At 36.5% G+C, this 18,110-nt stretch overlaps 1 protein-coding gene across 1 annotated transcript in view; it reads left to right on the top strand.

Annotated features, from left to right (window-relative positions):
• The window catches only part of LOC138158678 (kinesin-like protein KIF19), an 89,881-nt gene that overhangs the window by 22,435 nt on the left and 49,336 nt on the right, over nucleotides 1-18,110 (top strand). Inside the window, exons 6-8 of the mRNA XM_069084793.1 lie at nucleotides 3,581-3,706; nucleotides 7,792-7,986; nucleotides 16,223-16,375. Coding sequence (XP_068940894.1) covers nucleotides 3,581-3,706; nucleotides 7,792-7,986; nucleotides 16,223-16,375 — 474 coding nt within the window. The remainder of the gene's footprint in view (nucleotides 1-3,580; nucleotides 3,707-7,791; nucleotides 7,987-16,222; nucleotides 16,376-18,110) is intronic.

Below are 18,110 nucleotides of genomic sequence, written 5' to 3'. Positions count from 1 at the left end.
CTTCTTCTTCTTCTTCTTCTTCTTCTTCTTCTTCTTCTTCTTCTTCTCCTTCTCCTTCTTCTTCTTCTCCTTCTCCTCCTCCTCCTTCTCCTTCACCTCCTCCTCCTGCTTTTTTTGGAGGGGGAAAAGGTAGGGCAATTGGGGTTTAGTGACTTACCCAAAGTCACACAGCTCGTTTTGTGTTAAGTGTCTGAGGCTGGATTTGACCTCAGGTCCTCCTGACTCCAGTGCTCTATTCACTCTGCCACCTAGCCACCCTGGAATTTTGCTTCTAAAGGGGATTATTTAAGCTTCTGTTGTTGTTGTTGTTTTTTTTTAATAAATAAAGGTAAGGATGCAAATGAGAACATCTGAGTTTCCTTCTGGAACTAAGTGTAGTCATTAACGCACCTGAAAAATTAGAAATTGACAAAGAGGGGATGGGGATGTGTGTTTCTCCCCCCCCCCCAAATATTGAGGAAGTTGAGGACAAGCCAAACAAAACCTATTAGACTCTACTCTAGAAAATGGCTGGAAATGGATGCCAGGGCAACTTTTAAGATGCTCTAGGGCAGAGGTGTGGACCAAAACTTGGGAGTCAGCCTGAGCCAGATTAAAATATAGTTGGGGCATTTTTATTTATTTTGTTTCATTTGTTTTTAGGAGGCATTCAGGGTTGAGTGACTTGCTCAGGGTCACACGGCTAGTAATTGTCTGAAACTGGATTTGAACTCAGGGTTTTCTGATTCCAGGGCCTGTGTCACTATCCACTGTGCCACCTACCTGCCACTGGTGGGATATATATATATTTTTTTAATAAAGCAATTGGGGTTAAGTAACTTGCTCAGGGTTACACGGCCAGGTGTTTCTGGGTGGGTGCTAAGTATCTGAGCCTGGGATTTGATCTCCAGGTCATCCCAACACTGGAGTCGGTGCTCTTACTCGCTGTGCTACCTGGCTGCCACTGGTGGGATATTTTTAACAAAATAAATGAAAAATGCAATACAAATTAGATAAAGTTAATTTGTTGTTTTGTAAGTGAATATGCCCTCTGGTCCAGGCAATCATTTCTATTTCAGTTTAACAGCGCTGCCCTGAGTTGTATTGTTTCTTGATCCCACAGAATCAAGAATTGGAATGGTACTGGAGAAATAAGCAAATGGGATGTTTAGGAATTTAAAATAAAACCATTAGCTTTGTAAAAGCGGACTTCCATCATCTAGAGTACTGTACACTCCTTTATCTCCAGCTGGTACAAACTAGATTCCTTCTGAGCACTCCTCATTTTCTTCCTTCTACAGGAGGGCTTCCCTGATTCCCTCATTTGTTGGTACTCTCTCCCTCTTGAAATAGTTTCTATTTATTTACTTTTCTACAAGTCATATTTCCCTAGTAGAATGTAATAAGCTTCTTGAGGGCAGGGACTGTTTTGTCTTTATGTTTTCAAGTGCCTAGTACAGTTCCTTTATATAACAAGCACTTAAATATTTGTTGAAGTATTTATTAAATGCTTTTTAAGTGCCATGCACAGTGTTTAGTATGTGAAATACAAATGTTGATGTTGTTGTTGTCTTAAAGAAAGACAAGGCTTGGCCCTCAAGGAGCTTACATTCTTTTTTTTTTTTTTTTAAGCAATCGGGGTTAAGTAACTTGCTCAAGGTTACACGGCCAGTTATTTCTGGGTGTGGTGCTGAGTGTCTGAGCCCGGGATTCCATCTCCAGGTCGTCCCAACACTGGAGCCGGTACTCTTACTCGCTGAGCCACCTGGCCGCCCCAGGAGCTTACATTCTAATAGGGAAGAAGGAAGCTGAAAAGCTGGGAGATGGGAGAGATAAAAAGAGAGGAGGGGCACGGTGCCGAAAAATGTCTGCAGAGTCAAGATCCAAGAGTGGAACTCTGAGAAGAATGTAGGAGTGAATCTGGGAGACCTGGGTGTGTCTTTAAAATGGAGAGTCAGGGAAGAACTGACCAGTCAGAACAAGAGGCCACAGTACTGGAGGGATTTTCCATGGTGAGAAGGCAGCATGGTTGGTGGTGCAGGTGTCTCTCAGGGACGAGAGAATTGCTGGGAAGTGGTGGAAAAAGGCCAGAGAGTCATGAGCAGAGCTTGAAAAGGAATGGACCTTAGGGGAAGCCTTGTGTTGGGCCTAGAAATTTCATCAAATTCCTTTAAAGTCACATTGAGTGGCAGCACAGTGGAATGAAGAAGATTGGCAACAGGAAGAACTTACTAGATGTGTGATTCTAGGCAAGTCACTAGACCTCTCCCAGTTCCAGTTTTCTCATCTGGAAAATGGGGATAATAACATTTGTCTCACAGGATTTTCATGAAGACCAAATTCAATTATGTATGTAAAGTGCTTTGCAAACTTTAATGTGCTATAGAAATAAAAGCCATTATTTTTATTATTGAAAGCCCTTTATTCAGTGCCCTTGCCTTTCTCATTTCATCTGTTGTCATTTCCCTGCTTGTGCATAATGTCCCCTCTCTTCTTTTGTACCACATGTGACTATAAAATAGAAGACATGGTCATTCTTAGACCAGAATATTAATTTGTTTCCTAGAAGTACCAATATGTCATGGGGCAGGTAGATGGTGCAGTGGATAGGGCACTGGGCTTACCTCAGACACTTACTATGTGACCCTGGGCAAATCACTTAATCCTGTTTGCCTCAGTTTCTTCATATGTAAAATGAGCTGGAGAAGGAAGTGGCAAACAACTTCAATATCTTGGTCAAGAAAACTCCAAATGAGGTTATGACTGAACAACCACAAAAATCAATATATCATATAATAAAAACGAATGTTTGAATGTTGTTTAAAGAATGACTTCTTTTTTTTTTGAGGGGGGAAGGTAGGGCAATTGGGGTTAAGTGACTTGCCCAAGGTCACACAGCTAGTTTTTTTGTTAAGTGTCTGAGGTCAGATTTGAACTCAGGTCCTCCTGACTCCAGGGCCAGTGCTCTATTCACTGTGCCACCTAGCTGCCCCTAGAATGAATTCTTTAGAAACATAATTTCAACAGTATTTGTATTCAAAATTTGGCTTATCATTAAATACCATATATACACATATACACATATGCATATTGTCTCCCCCATTAGAATATAAATTCATTGTGAGTAAAGATTGTTTCATTCTTGGTACTTGAATCTTTGGCACCTACCATAGTGTCTGATACATAGAAATGCTTAATAAAAGTTTGTTGATTGATCATCTGATAGGAAGGCTACTGTTCTTGTCAGAATACTGATCAGCAATGGACAGGCCACATGGTATAATCCATAGAGCCCTGTACCATGGTTTCAGGAAGGCCTGCTTTCAAATCCTGTCTCTGACACTTAATAGCTCTGTGACTCTGGCTGGGTTATATCAGTTTCCTCATCTGGAAACTGGGGATAAGACTGTAGCATTTATACCACAGTGGGTCTTGAAAAAAATTTAATTGTTAGCTTTTAACACATAAGCATAGTTCCTGCCCTGGAGAAATGTAGATTTTCTGTTAGGTTTGGTTTGATGAATATTTAAGTCCTCTGTATTTTCTAGACCTCTTTGCCATGAGGAATGTTTCAACCTTGGATTTTCTTTTCTGCTTACAGATTTATAATGAAGTAATCCGTGATCTCCTGAATCCATCTTCAGAATTTCTGGAACTGAGAGAAGATTCCAAGGGAAGCATCCAGATAGCAGGAATTACTGAGGTCTCCACCACAAATGCCCAAGAGGTAAATTTCAGTAGCAGCTCCCAGAGGGACACTTAATATCATCCCCAGAAACCAAATACTTGTGTCTGCTATTATTTGTACCCAGAGTAAATGAAACAGAATCAATAGATGCAAGATAAAATCCATAAGACGGCCCTTTAGCTCTTGTAGCTTATTTAGCAGATCCAATTCAACAATATTTCTTAAGAGCCTTCTGTATATATGCAGGGCACATTGTGCCAGGCCCTGGGGGAAATACAAAATTGGATATGGTCCCTATCCTTATGGAACTTCATAAAGAGTTCTGTGGGGGATAAAAATTAAATGCATATAACTATAATGCCCATGGTAAAGGTATCAGACAGCTGCAAAATAAAACTCTATCTGAGGTCAGTGATAATGATGGAATGGAGGGAATGCTCGCGCCTGCCACCTCCTGGAGAAGTTAGCCTTTGAGCTGTTCTTTAAAGGATGGGCAGGAATCCAGCAAGAGAAGAAGGGGAGAGAGAACACTCTAGGCATAAGCAATAAATAACAAGAAGAATGTCAGGAAGGGGGGAAAGTACAGAATGTGTCTGGCAGAGAGAAAGTGGGACAGTTTAGCTGAAGTACGGGGAGAGTACGGGGAGGGGAACGAGATGATAGTAATAACAATAATGGTGTTGTTGTTTAATCGTTTTTCAGTTGTGTCCAACGCTTCGTGACACTATTTGGGGTTTTCTTGGCCAAGATACTAAAGTAGTTTGCCATTTCCTTCTCCACCTCATTTTATAGATGAGGAAATTGAGGCGAACAGGTGAAGTGACTTGCTCAGGGTCACACAGCTACTTAGTGTCTGAGGCCAAGGTTTGAACTCACATCTTTCTGACTCTGAGCCTGCTGCTCTAACCACTGCACCACCTTGTTGCTCCTACCCAATCATTGTAATGAAGAAAATTGTGAAGGCAAAAAGAGAGACAGATTTAAGGGGAAAGATAACTTGGTTTTGTATCATGTGAGGTATCAGTGGTACATTTAGTTTAAAAAATCCTATAGGTGGTTGGAGATGGAGCTCTGGAGCTCAGCACTGAGGGTCAGGACTAGTTAGGAGTCACCTGTGTAATGATGATAGTTGAAGTGATGGAAGTGAATGAACTGGCCAAAGGAGAGAGTTTAGAGCAGAGATTTTTTAAAAATAGAATTGAATTTTTTTCCGATTACATGAAAGATAGTTTCCAACATGCATTTTTTATAAGATTTTGAGTTCCAAATTTTTCTTCTTCCCTCCTTCCCTCTTCCCTCCCTAAGATGGAAAGCAATGTGATATAGGTTAAACATGAGCAATTGTGTTAAACATGTTTCCACATTAGTCATGTTGTGAAAGAAGAGCCAGAACAAAACAGAAAAACCACGAACAAAGAAAAAACAAAAGTGAAAACAGCCTGCTTCGATCTGCATTCAGACGCCATAGTTCTTTCTCTGGGTGTGGACAGCATTTTCCATCATGAGGCTTTTGAACTTGTCTTAGATCATTGTATTGCTGAGAAGAGCCAAGTCTATCAAAGCTGATCACAACACAATTTTGCTGTTACTGTGTACAATACTCTCATGGTTCTGTAGAGAAGTGATTCTTAGCATGGGTTTCATAAGCTTGTCTTAAAAAAAAATTTTTTTATAACTATCTCAATCTAATTGTTTTAAATCTTATGTATTTTATTTTATGAATTTAAAAACACTGTTCTGAAAAGGGATCCATTCACAGGCTTCACCAAATTGTCAAAGGGTTCTGATATATGGCACAAAAAAAGTTAAGAACCCATGGTTTATGAGGGACGGGTAGGTGGTGCAGTGAATAGAGCACTGGCCCTGAAGTCAGGAGGACCTGGGTTCAAATTTGACCTTAGACACTTAACACTTACTAGCCATGTGACCTTGGGTAAGTCACTTAACCCTAATTGCTCGGCCTCCCCCCCCCTCCAAAAAAAAAAAAAAGAATCCATGGTTTAGAGAGAGAAGGCCAAAGACAAAATTTTAGGGATCACTTAAGGGACTGGGAAGGGGATCAGTGACTAGCCCAAAGGAATACTTTTTAATTGGAGATAAGAATCAAACATTATAACCATTTTAACTACTCAGTAAAAAGAAGGGAATTCATAATTCATTCTTTGTTCCCTAACGCTTTCTTCCTAAGAAGTGTCAGCATTTTGGTTGCTAATTCTCTTCCAATTTTGAGATTCCATTATTCTGTGCCTTGGGATCTAGTTTCATTCTGCTTCAGTGAACTTAAGACAATAATAATAAAAAATAACAGCTAGCATTTATATAGTACCTTGAGGTTTGCAAAGTGCATTACAAATGTTATCTCATATGATTGTCATTGAGAGGGACCTTAAAAATCACTTAATCCAACCCCCTCATTTTACAGATGTGGAAACTGAGGCATACAGTGATACATAGCTGGTGGGTGCCTCAGGCCAGATTCGTCAAGTCATCCTAACTTTGAGCCCAGCACTCTCTATCCCCTGTGCCACCTATATACTTCATCTGTTAATTGACAAGTCAGTTAACTGAGCCTCAGATTCCTTCTCTTGTAAAATGAGGGGGTTGGATTTACAATCCCTTTCAAACTATAAAAACCTATGACTCTAAGATGGAAGAAGCATATTGTTGGGGAATAGGGACACTTCTTACTTCAGAATCAAAAAGACCTGGCCTCAAGGTCAGTCTGATACATACTGTGTGACCCTTGGCAAGTCACTAAACTTTTTAGAGCCTCCAGGAAAGACTAAGATTTGTAAAAGAGTTACTAATGTGCATTAGCAGAGGGAGTTTTCTCATCAGGGTAATTCCCTTTACCAGTGACATCACAGGTGTGGACCGAAAAAAGAGAGATGGTTTGATCTAGGGAAGTGCAGGTTAAATGTTTAACACCTGACTTTCAAAAAAAAAAAAAGGAACGCACTTTAAATTTTTAATTACATTATTAACAATTTCTCTATCATTTCTTAAGATTAAAGTCTAAACAATAACATGAATAATATGCAATATAAATGTAAATAATATAACAAGATATTATAACATATATTTTTTTGCTTTTGGAGGGCAATTGGGGTTAAGTGACTTGCCCAAGGTCACATGGCTAGTTTTTGTGTTAAGTGTCTGAGGTTGGATTTGAATTGAGGTCCTCCTGACTCCAGGGCTGGTGCTTTATTCACTGTGCCACCTAGCCGCCCCTAACATATTATAATATAACAAAATAGCTATGTAATATAATATAAACTAATATAAACAATCAATCAAATCCTGATTGGTAGTGTTTGCTGATTTCCAAAGTGTAACTGCACACACTGACATTTTAACAATTGACTCACATCACTAGCTAACTAGACCTAAGCACTACTTTTAGCTTTTGATGGCATATCCTTTTCCTTATTTTTTTGACCATCGTATTCATCTTCTGTGGGGCAGGGGATTCAGTCACTGTGACTGTGGATAAGGTTTTCTTAGCCATGCCCTTGAGAAAGTGAGGTTCCATTATGGAATCTCAGTGTTCTGTGTGTGCTGTCAAGCATCAGCGGTCAGTTAGGTGGGGGTACTCTTTCCTTAGCAGAGACAACTAGCATGGGTTTCTTAATGAGCACAAGTTCCCAGTCTGGGGTCTGAGACAGAACTAAGTAGCGATCATGACCTTTCACAGGACTGCTGGGAGCATAGCTTGGCACAGTGCCTGATACATTGTAGGGATTTAATAGATGCTTGCTGATTGATGGGGACGTGGGTATCTCCAGTCGTCCTGATGTATATCTGGCCACTGGACCCAGCTGACTCCAGAGAGGAAAGTGAGGCTGGTGACCTTGCATAGAACCCTTTCTCACTTAAATACAATTCACTTGTAAGTCATGGTGATGTCACAGAGCAAAGGACAAACAATGACAAACAACAACATCGATAGAGCGAACTGATTGATGCTTGGGACTTCTAAAAAAGTATCACATCTGTGATTCTGTGAAACTCTGCTCATTGGAATCCATGCTTATGGAACAATATGTATTGGTACCGTCCCCAGCCTGGAGAGTTGCTCAGAAGAAACTTTTATCCTTCTTTTCTCTGCCTGTCCCTTCCTATAGATCATGCAGCTGTTAATTAAAGGGAACAAGCAGCGGACTCAGGAACCCACAGCTGCAAACAAGACTTCTTCCCGTTCCCATGCTGTACTGCAAGTCACTGTGAAACAAAGAAGTCGGGTGAAGGATCTTTCTGAGGAAGTTCGAGTGGGGAAACTTTTCATGGTCGATTTGGCAGGGTCAGAGAGAGCATCCCAGGTAACACCACCCATTTAGATGGCTCCAACCCCTATAATTAGGAGGCTACATGGACCCAAGGCTATCCTTAGGGAATAACAGGCCCAAGGCAATCATGAGTGAAATAAAATGAAAAAGAGTATCACTATTTTGAAAAAATTATTTTAAAACCTTTCAACTTTATTGCTATCTTTTGTTTTTACATCACCTTTATTTCTGAATATATCCCTCTCTTCTGCCCTACCCAGTAAGTCATCCCTTGTAATGAAGAACAAAAAAGAAATAGGAAAAAAAATAAAAAAATTCAGCAAAACTAACATCATCAACCAAATCTGATAGTATATGAAATATCCCATACTTCACCTCTGTAACAGAGGAGCAAGATGCATTTTTCAGATTTCTTTGGGGATAAGTTTGGTCATTATAACCATAGAGTGTTCAGTTTCATTTAAAAATAAAATTTATTTAAATTAAAAAAATTGTATTTTCAGTTCTCAATTCTCTCCCTCCCTCCCTCCTCCCCCACCCATTATACACATGAAATCATGTAAAACATAAATAGATTTTATTGATGCCTTTTGTCTCTTACATCAGTTATTGCAAGACACAGCACTCCTCTCCCAGAGTGTGTCTGACAGACAGAGAGCAGGGAGGTTTAGTTGGAAAGGAGAATATGGGGAGGGGAAGACTATGGTAGGAATAACAGAGAAAATAGTAAGAGAGAAAAAGTTAAGCAAAAACAATTAATAGTATGATTACTTCTGACATTCTGTCCCCGTAATCCTCCATTTCTCTCCCAAGAGAAGGGTGGCATTTTCTCAGTTTTGGCCACTATGGAAAAAGGTACCATAATCATTTTTTTGCATATATATGTTCTTTTCCTTCTTTTAAAATATGTCTTTGGAATTTAGGCCTGATAGTGACTTAACTGGTTTAAAAAGTATGCAAAATTTAATTGCTTTGGGGGCATACTTCCAAAATGCTTGATTTTTTTTTTACCATGCCCCCAAAGCAATATTTATAAACATTAGTTTTTAATAATTCTTGAGTTCTAAATTTCCTCCATTGTCTCCTACTTAAGGCAAGCATTTGATATAGATTATACATGTGCAGTCATACAAAACATAGTTCCATATCAGCCATTTTGCAAAAGAGAACACAGACCCCCCAAAAAATTTTAAAATATGAAAAACAAAGAAAGTAAAAACAGAAAGTATGCTTCAATCTGCATTCAGATCCCATCAGTTCATTTTCTGAAGGTGAGTAGCCTTTTTCATTATAAGTTCTTCAAAATTGTCTTGTATCATTGTATTACTGAGAATATCTAAGTAGTGTGACTGTTTCTCATAGCTTATCAACATTTATCATTTTTCTCTTCTATCATATTTACCAATCTTATGGATATGAGGTGGAACCTCAAAGTTGCTTTAATTTCAATTTCTTTAATTTTCAGAGATTTGGAGCATTTTTTCCATATGGTTACTGATATCTCGATTTCTTTCTTTGAGAGCTGCCTGTTCATACATGTCGTTTGATCAATGTCTATTGGAGAATGGCTCTAAGTCTTATAATCAGCTCCTTATATATCAGAAAAAAAACTTGCAGCAAATATTTTCCCCCCCTTTCCCAATTTCTTTCCTAATTTTAACTACATTAGATATATTTGCGCAGAACTCCTTTTAATTTTATATAATCAAAATTGTCCATTTTATCTTGTGTGATCCTCTTTGTTTAGTTGTGAGCTCATCCCATATCCATAGATCTAGAAGTTAATTTCTTCTTGCTTTTCTGATTCTTCTATGATGTAAGTAAGCTTTTATATGCAGGTGTATATATATATATACATACTTGAAGCTGACTTTGTATGTGGCATGAAGAGTTGGTCTAAACCTTATTTTTTACCAGGCTGTGTTCAGTTTTCTTAGCAATTTTTGTCAAATTATGAGCCCTTCTCCCAGTAATTAAGGTCTTTGACTTTAGCTACAAAGGCTGCTAAGTGGTTTCATAGTTAAGAGTGCTGGACCTAGAGACAGGAAGACACGAGTTCAAATTTAGCTTCAGACACTTACTAGTTGTGTGACCCTGGGCAAATTATTTAACCTCTGTCTGCCTCGGTTTTCTCAACTATAAAATGGGGATAATAATAGCACCTACCTTCCGATACTGTTGTGAAGATCAAATGAAATTGTATTTGCAAAACTCTTAGCATAATAGCTGGCATAGAGTAGGTGCTTAATAAATGCTTTTTGCCTTATTGAATATTACACATTTGTTTGAATAGTGTGCCAGTCAATGAGCATACTAGTTCACTGTTGGTGACACCATGAATAATATTGAATGCTTTGTGTTCATTTGCTTTTATTTATTATATATCTAATTGTATTTATTTGGATTATTTGTTGGATTTATTTATTGTATATTTAATTGTATTGTATATCTAATCTGTTCCACTGATCAACTTTTCTATATTTTAACCATTATCAAATTGTTTTAATGATTACTGTTTTGTATACTGTTTGAGATCTGGTACTAAGAGATTCTCTTCCTACTTTTTTCCATTATTATCCCTGAGATTCTTAACCTTTTGTTCCTGCACATGAATTTCTTTGTTTTTTTTTACTAGCTCTACTAAATATTCTTTTGATAGTTTGATTGGTATGTCACTGAACAATTGGTATGTCACTGAACTTAATTTGGATACTATTGTCATTTTATTATACTTATGCAACCTACCATGAGCAAGGAATGTTAATACAATTATTTTAGTCTGTCTTTATTTCTTCAATGAATATTTTCTACTTGGATTGATATAAGTGCTAGGTATGCCTTGATAGATAAACTCCCAAATATTTTATAACTTATACAATTATTTTGAATGGAATTTTGCTTTCTTTTTCTATTGGATTTTGTTGGCAACATACAAAAATCCTTATCATTTAAATGGATTTATTTTACATCTTGCAACTTTGTTGAAGTTATTATTTCAGTTAATGTTTGGTCGACTTTTTAGGATTTTCTAAGTAAGTCAAAGCCATTTGCATTGTTTCCTCTTTGCCTATGCCTATTCTCTCAATTTCTCTTTTTTGTTTTATTGCTACAGCTATTATTTCTAGAACTGTGTTAAAAAATATTGGTGAAAATAAGCATCTTTGCTTTAGGCTTGATCTTATTGGAAAGGTTTCTATCTTTTCTTCATTACATATAATGTTTGCTCTGGGATTTAGATAGATAGCATTTATTATTTTAATGAAAACTCCATTTATTCCCATGCTTTCTAAATTTTAAAATAGAAATAGATGCTAGATTTTGTCAAAAACCTTTTGAACATCTATTGTTTAATGATCTAGTTTTTAATAATTACATTATTAAATGCAAATTAAATTAAATTTACATTGTTATATTTGTCATCTTCAGTTGAATCACCCTTGAATTACTGATTTAAACCCAGTCTGGTCATAGTATATTCTTTTTTTTTTGCCTTTTGAAGGGCAGTTGGGGTTAAGTAACTTGATTCACTGTGCCACCTAGCTGCCCCCAGTCGTAGTATATTCTATTTGAAATATATTGATGTAACCCAACTGCCAATATTTTATTAAAAATTTTTTTAGTCAGTATCTTTTAGGAATATTAGTCTGTAGCTTTGTTTCTCTGCCTTGCATATTCCTGATTTAGGTATTAATGCTGTATTTGTATCATAAAGGTTAGAAGGGCACCTCCTTTTCTTATTATTGCAAACAGTTTATATAATATTGAATTAATTATTCTTTGAATGTTTTATAGAATCCATTTATAAATGCATCTGGTTCTAGAATTTTTTCTTTGGGAGTACATTTATAGCTTTTTCAATTTCTTTTTTTTAATATTTGGTTATTTAAATAATCTATTTCTTTTGTCAATTTGAATATTTTATGTTTTTGTAAGTATTCATTCATCTATCAGTTATCAGTTTTATTAGCATATACTTGGGCAAATAATTTTATTTTATTAAAAAAATTTTTTTTTACTTTTTGGAGGGCAATTGGGGTTAAGTGACTTGTCCAAAGTCACATGGCTAGTAAGTGTTTCAAGTGTCTGAGGCCGGATTTGAACTCAGGTCCTCCTGACTCCAGGGCCAGTGCTCTATTCACTGCACCACCTAGCCTCCCCAAGGGCAAATAATTTTTGATAATCTTTATTTCTTCTTCAGTCATTGGACATTTTCCTTTTATTTTTTGATACTAATAATTTGGCCTTTCTTTGTCTTTTCAAATTCAGATAAGCTAACTTTATGTTTTATTAGATTCCACCACCCCCCAACTCAGTTCCTACTTTTGTTTATCAATTCAATAATCTTTTTGTTCACAATATTATTATTAATTTTGTTCACTTCAATGGTCTTTTTACTCTCTGCTTTACTAATCTCAACTTTAATCTTTTGAATTTCCACTTTATTGATTAATTGGGGATTTTTTGATTTTTGTATTATTCAAGTTTTTTTAGTTACTTGCTTAATTCATTCTTTCTCTGTTTTCTTGATAGAAGTGTTTAGAGATATAAATTTTCCTGTAAGAACTACATCCCATAAGTTTTTGATATGTCATCTCATTATCATAATTTTCTTGATGAAAATGTCTATTGTTTCTACAATGCATTCTTTGATACACTAGTCAGCCAATAAACATTTATTAAATGTCTACTATGTGCCAGGAACTGTGCTAAGCATTTTACAAATATTATCCCATTTACTCCTTACAACAATCTTGTGAAGTAGGTGCTACTATTATCCCCATTTTACATTTGAGGAAACTGAGACAGAAATAGATTAGGTGATTTTCCTAGGGTCACACAGATAATTACTGTCTGAGACTAGATTTAAACTCAGATCTCCCTTACTTCAGGCTCTATCTACTTTGTCATCTAGCTACTTTAAAATTATTTTATTTAACTTCCAACTACTTTTTAATTCTTTCTTTAAGGTCCTTTATTGAGTATAATTTATTACATTGTGATTGGCAAATTATCTGTTTAGTGTGTCTGCTTTGTAAAGGTCTTGCCTCACTATAGTGTGGATTTTTGTAAAGGTGCCATGTATAGCTCAGGGTATGTAAATTTATTTCTATTCCCATTCAGTAATCATCAGAGATCTGTCATCCCTGATTTTTCTAAAGTTCCATTCATATCATTAATTTCTTCCTTGTTTATCTTTTGGTTAGATTTATCTAGATCTGCATTAAGGTATTTATTTTTAAAAGAAAAAATGCTATAATTAAGATTCACAGAATACTTTGATTCTAAAGAAATAGAAAAAAGACATTATCCCAAATTGGCTGTAGTGTTTTCTGAAAGTATTCTGTGAATATTAGAACAGTTCATTAGGATTTATAGGATTATAATTTTAAAGCTAGAAGGGATCTTAGAGAAATCTAGTCCAACCTTTTCATTTAACACAGGAGGAAACTGAGGCCTAAAAAGATTAAAATAACTTACCTGAAGCCATACAATTAGAAAGTGGCAGAGCTTGAATTTAGGCAGACCATGGTAAGATGTTAAACACTGACTTCCTCATCTGTAAAATAAGGATGTTGGATTAATGAAGACTGTTAAAAGTAGATTTTAAGGACTTATGTTCTAGTGACTGTTACCAGTTGTTTGAGTAAATATAGTCAATCAATCCTTATAGAGACTAACCTGATTCATTTCCTGCAAGCCTTGTATTTTTAGACACTTAATTAATTTTTTGGAAAACGGGTTAAATGAACAAATGAATGCACCTGTTTTCACATTGTTAAAGAGCGGCAAAGGCCCATGTAATGTCAAAGTTAAAAGATTTATCCTTCTTACTGGATCCCCTGAAGGATTGACATTTCCAAAGTGAAAGTCATAAGGTTAGATAATTCTAAAATGGCTCATTTAGAAAGAGAAGAATAGCAAAATCAAAGACTTTAATAGACACTGATAAATTAAAGTATCAAAAATGAATGGGCGATGTGAGAACAAACTAAGAGGAGTCTTGAGAGCTTTAAATAACTGAAAGAAAATGTGAGGCATAGAAAGATAAATGGTATATACTGAATGATTGCAATATCAGCTCTACATGGTGTTTCTATAAAAACAGTGGGACCAGGATGGCCAGGTGGCACAGTGAGTAAGAGTGCCGGCACTGGAGTTGGGAGACCCAGGATTGGTTCCGGCCTCAGATACTTAGCACCCACAAAAAATAACTGGCCATGTAATCTTGAGCAAGTTAACCCCAATTGCTTACAAAAAAGGAAACAGTGGGACTAATGTTTGCTTGCTTGTTTAAACAAATATACCCAAACCTATACAACAAAATGGATGTTTTAGCCTTCAAAGTAGTTATCTATTGAAATGATAGACAGTATAATGTTACATCCATTGCTTGTGACATTTTCTTGAAATCTTTTTTTTTGAGACAATTGGGGTTCAGTGACTTGCCCAGAGTAACACAGCTATTAAGTGTCTGAGGCCAGATTTGAACTCAGGTCCTCCCTACTCCAAAGCTGGTGTTCTATTTACTGTGCTATCTAGCTGTCCCTTGAAATCCTTTTTGAAATCCTTTTCAGACTTCATTTGTAAATCATACCATAAAACCAGTTGTATTTTTTTTATGGTCACACCTCATTTTTGAGCCAAAACAAAATTTCCCAGCTTGATCACCTCCCTCATTCAATTGACTTCAAGATGTAAAAAAAAAAAACCCACCTTTCAAAATATAGAAACTGGTCATCACTAACAGCATTCAAAAGAATTCCACAGTTCTAAAACAGAATTCCTAAAGTATATATATACATATATATATATATATATATATTTAAGCAATTGGGGTTAAGTAACTTGCTCAAGGTTACATGGCCAGTTATTTCTGGGTATGGTGCTAAGTATCTGAGCCTGGATCCGATCTCCAGGTCATCCTGACACTGGGGCCGGTGCTCTTACTCGCTAAGCTACCTGGCCACCCCATTCCCAAAATATTTTGCTTAATGAAGCATTATTTGAATAGTGTATCACCTCAGGGTGACTACATTGAAGGGAAATATTCATTCAGACTCTTTAAGTCCTGATGTTTGTTAAAAAAAAAAGTAAATATTTTACAGTCACATTTCATATGGGGGAACAAAGGATGAAAACTGCTCCTTTGAGTTTTCAGAACTCTCATTGAAGGAAAATATGAAAATAACTGAAACCATTGGTGGACTATCCACATTTTGGGTGGTGGAGTTGGTGGAGTGGGAATAAATGTATTTGTGAGATGATCATATCTTCAGTGTTTTTTTATATTGGGTTAGTGATGTCAAGGAAGATGATGACTTTTAATACTGATAAAAATTCTAATTGATCAGATTATGACTTGCAGTTGAACAGAAGACTTACAGAATCCATCCATCAGTATATACAGTAAAAAAAAGAGTCAGTCTTAAGCACCTACTATGTGCCATGCATTGTGCTAAGCCCTGAGGATACAAAAAAAGACAAATAACAGTCCCTGCTCTCAAGGGGCTCACAGTCTAATTGTGGAGACATGAAAATCACCAGGTACAAATAAGCCCTGTAAAGGGTAAATCAGAAAAAATTGAGAGAAGGTACTAGAACGAAGATGGATTGCGAAAGGTTTCCTGTAGAAGGCAGGATTTTAGCTGGGACTTGAAGGGATTCAGGGATATTAGATAATTGGCAGTCTTGGATAAACTGCAAATGGGCAAAGAATTCATCCTAGAACTGAACAGGAGGAGAAAGAGAAAGAAACCTTAATTGCTTCTGGGAAACTGCAAAGATTTTCTTGTGTATTTGAAAGGAGTAGTAAGTTATACATAGCAGATTGGCAGTTTCATGTACAATCATCCTTTTTATTTTACTATGTTATGGAAATGCTTCTTTTATTCCATAAATTAAAAATAAAATAAAAAAAGAGAAGGGAACTGAATTAGCGTCATAGTCTTAGAATTAATGAATAGACTTTTTTATGTTTAGTGGTATCTTTACTTAGGAAGTCAATCATGAAAGGGAAATGGACCCAGACTATCAATTTCTTGACAATTGGATTTGTTTTTGACTATGCTTTCAGTTCCATGAGTCCTAGAGTTATTCAACAAATAATTGGATAATCATAGATTTTTGACAAAAGGCCAAGCTGAAATCCAGATTTCTTCCAATAGTTTTGAAAAGTACTTGAAATAAAAATCTGTGCTATTAATCAAATGATGACTGTCAAAGCCACCTAACCTCATTTTTCTGAAGTTATTCCATTTTTCTTCTTCAGACCCAGAATCGAGGCAAGAGAATGAAGGAGGGAGCTCACATCAACCGTTCCCTGCTGGCTCTTGGCAACTGCATCAATGCACTGAGTGAAAAGGGGGGAAGCCGATCCCAGTATGTCAATTTTCGGGATAGCAAACTAACACGCTTGTTGAAGGTATAATTGCCTTTCTAAGAAGGTTTTATTGATGCCTCTTGTTTTTCGTGCCCCATTCATTTCCCAATATATCTCTCCTTCATTGAATCCTTTTTTTGTAACAAGGAATAATAGATAAGCAAGACAGAATGGCACAGCAACCTCATGTGACAGTGTATACAGCATTCCACACCTGTAGTATCCCCCTCTCTGCCATGAGGAGGCGAGTGGGCTTCATTGTCTATTCTCTGAGACCAAGATAGGGCATTGTACTTAATATGAATTTGGCAACCTTTCAACGTTGTTTTAATTTACTTTTTGTACATCTTGTTCTTCTGTCCCTACTTTCTGAAGGTATATACTTTTGTTCAATTGTCATTAGAAATTTAGGTTGGTTAACTTGAAGTGAAACACAGAGGCTCAAGCAATTTACTACTCTCCCCACCCTCCACAAGTCCTGAGTATTTGTTCTGCCTTTTTCCTTCTGAGAGGACTCATTAAACATTTTTTGGAGTTTCATATTAGTTATGCGATGTTGGTCAAATTTCAGACTCAATTGGAATTAAATGTTTCTAGAAGCGATAGTAACAGGTAACAGTTATGGTGCATTGAGACATTCATTCTTAATTATGGTAAGCTTTAATTGAGAGGTGCCCATCAATTGGGGAATGAATGAACAAGTTATGGTACATGAATGTAATGGAATGTGGTTGTGCTGTAAGAAATAATGGAGAAGATGGCTTCAGAGAAACCTGGAAAGATTTGTATTAACTAATGCAAGGTGAAGTGAGCAGAACCAAGCAAACAATATATACAATAACAACATGGCAAAGACAAACAACTTTGAAAGACTTAGGGAATCTGATTAATATAATGACTAATTGTGATTCCAAAGGACTCAGGATGAAACATGCTCCCTACATCCTAATAGAAAGGTGATAGACTCAGAGGACAGATTGAAATACACACACACATGCATATGTGCACATGCACACACACACATACACAATATGATGAATTTGGGAATTTGTTTTGCTTGACTATACAATTTTGTAACAGGGGTTTTGTTTTTCTTGTTTGTTTATTTTTTTCAATAAGGGGTAAGGGAAGGAAGTGAGATCTTCAGGAAGATAAAATAAGATTTAATTTTAAAAAAGATCATCTTTGAGGAAAAGATTTTAATTAATTAATATTGGTCTCTGGTTTGGACCAGTCTCTGTAGTGTACTCAAAGGATATGGGCATAGTGTTCAGTGTAATATAAGTGGACAAGTTCCATCAGAGAGGAACCTGAGACTCAGAGAAATGAATGTCCCACAGTCATCAGTTTCAGAGCCAGGATCTTAACCCAATGACCTAGCTAGCTCCCTTTGAATTCCATTCAATTCAACAGTCATTTATTAAGTGCCTAATACATGCAAAAAGAGTCCATTTGATGTAGTGGACAGAAAGCTTGTCTTGGAGTAGAGAAGACCTAGGTTCAAGTTTTGCCACTGATAGATGCTGATTGTATGATCCTGGACAAGTCATTTAACTTCTTAGTGCACTAGGTAACTTTCCAAGCTTATATTACAGAAAAGGTACAAACGTTTGAGAGTTCCCTCTACCAATGAAATAGCAGAAACAGTCCCTAGTTTTACCCCCTATATATAAAGCACTATTGTTAGATGCTGGGGATAAAAAAAAATGAAATAGGCCTTTCCCACAGGGAGATTACCTTCTAATGGGAAACATGTATGCAAGTAAGTAAATACAAA

This window comes from Petaurus breviceps, unplaced genomic scaffold, assembly GCF_028583685.1.
Source record: "Petaurus breviceps papuanus isolate PSGF00001 unplaced genomic scaffold, PetGlider_PUasm1.0 175, whole genome shotgun sequence".
NCBI lineage: Eukaryota > Metazoa > Chordata > Mammalia > Diprotodontia > Petauridae > Petaurus > Petaurus breviceps.
Note: the sequence above shows the minus strand (reverse complement) of the source record. Positions and strands in the feature narration are given on the sequence as shown.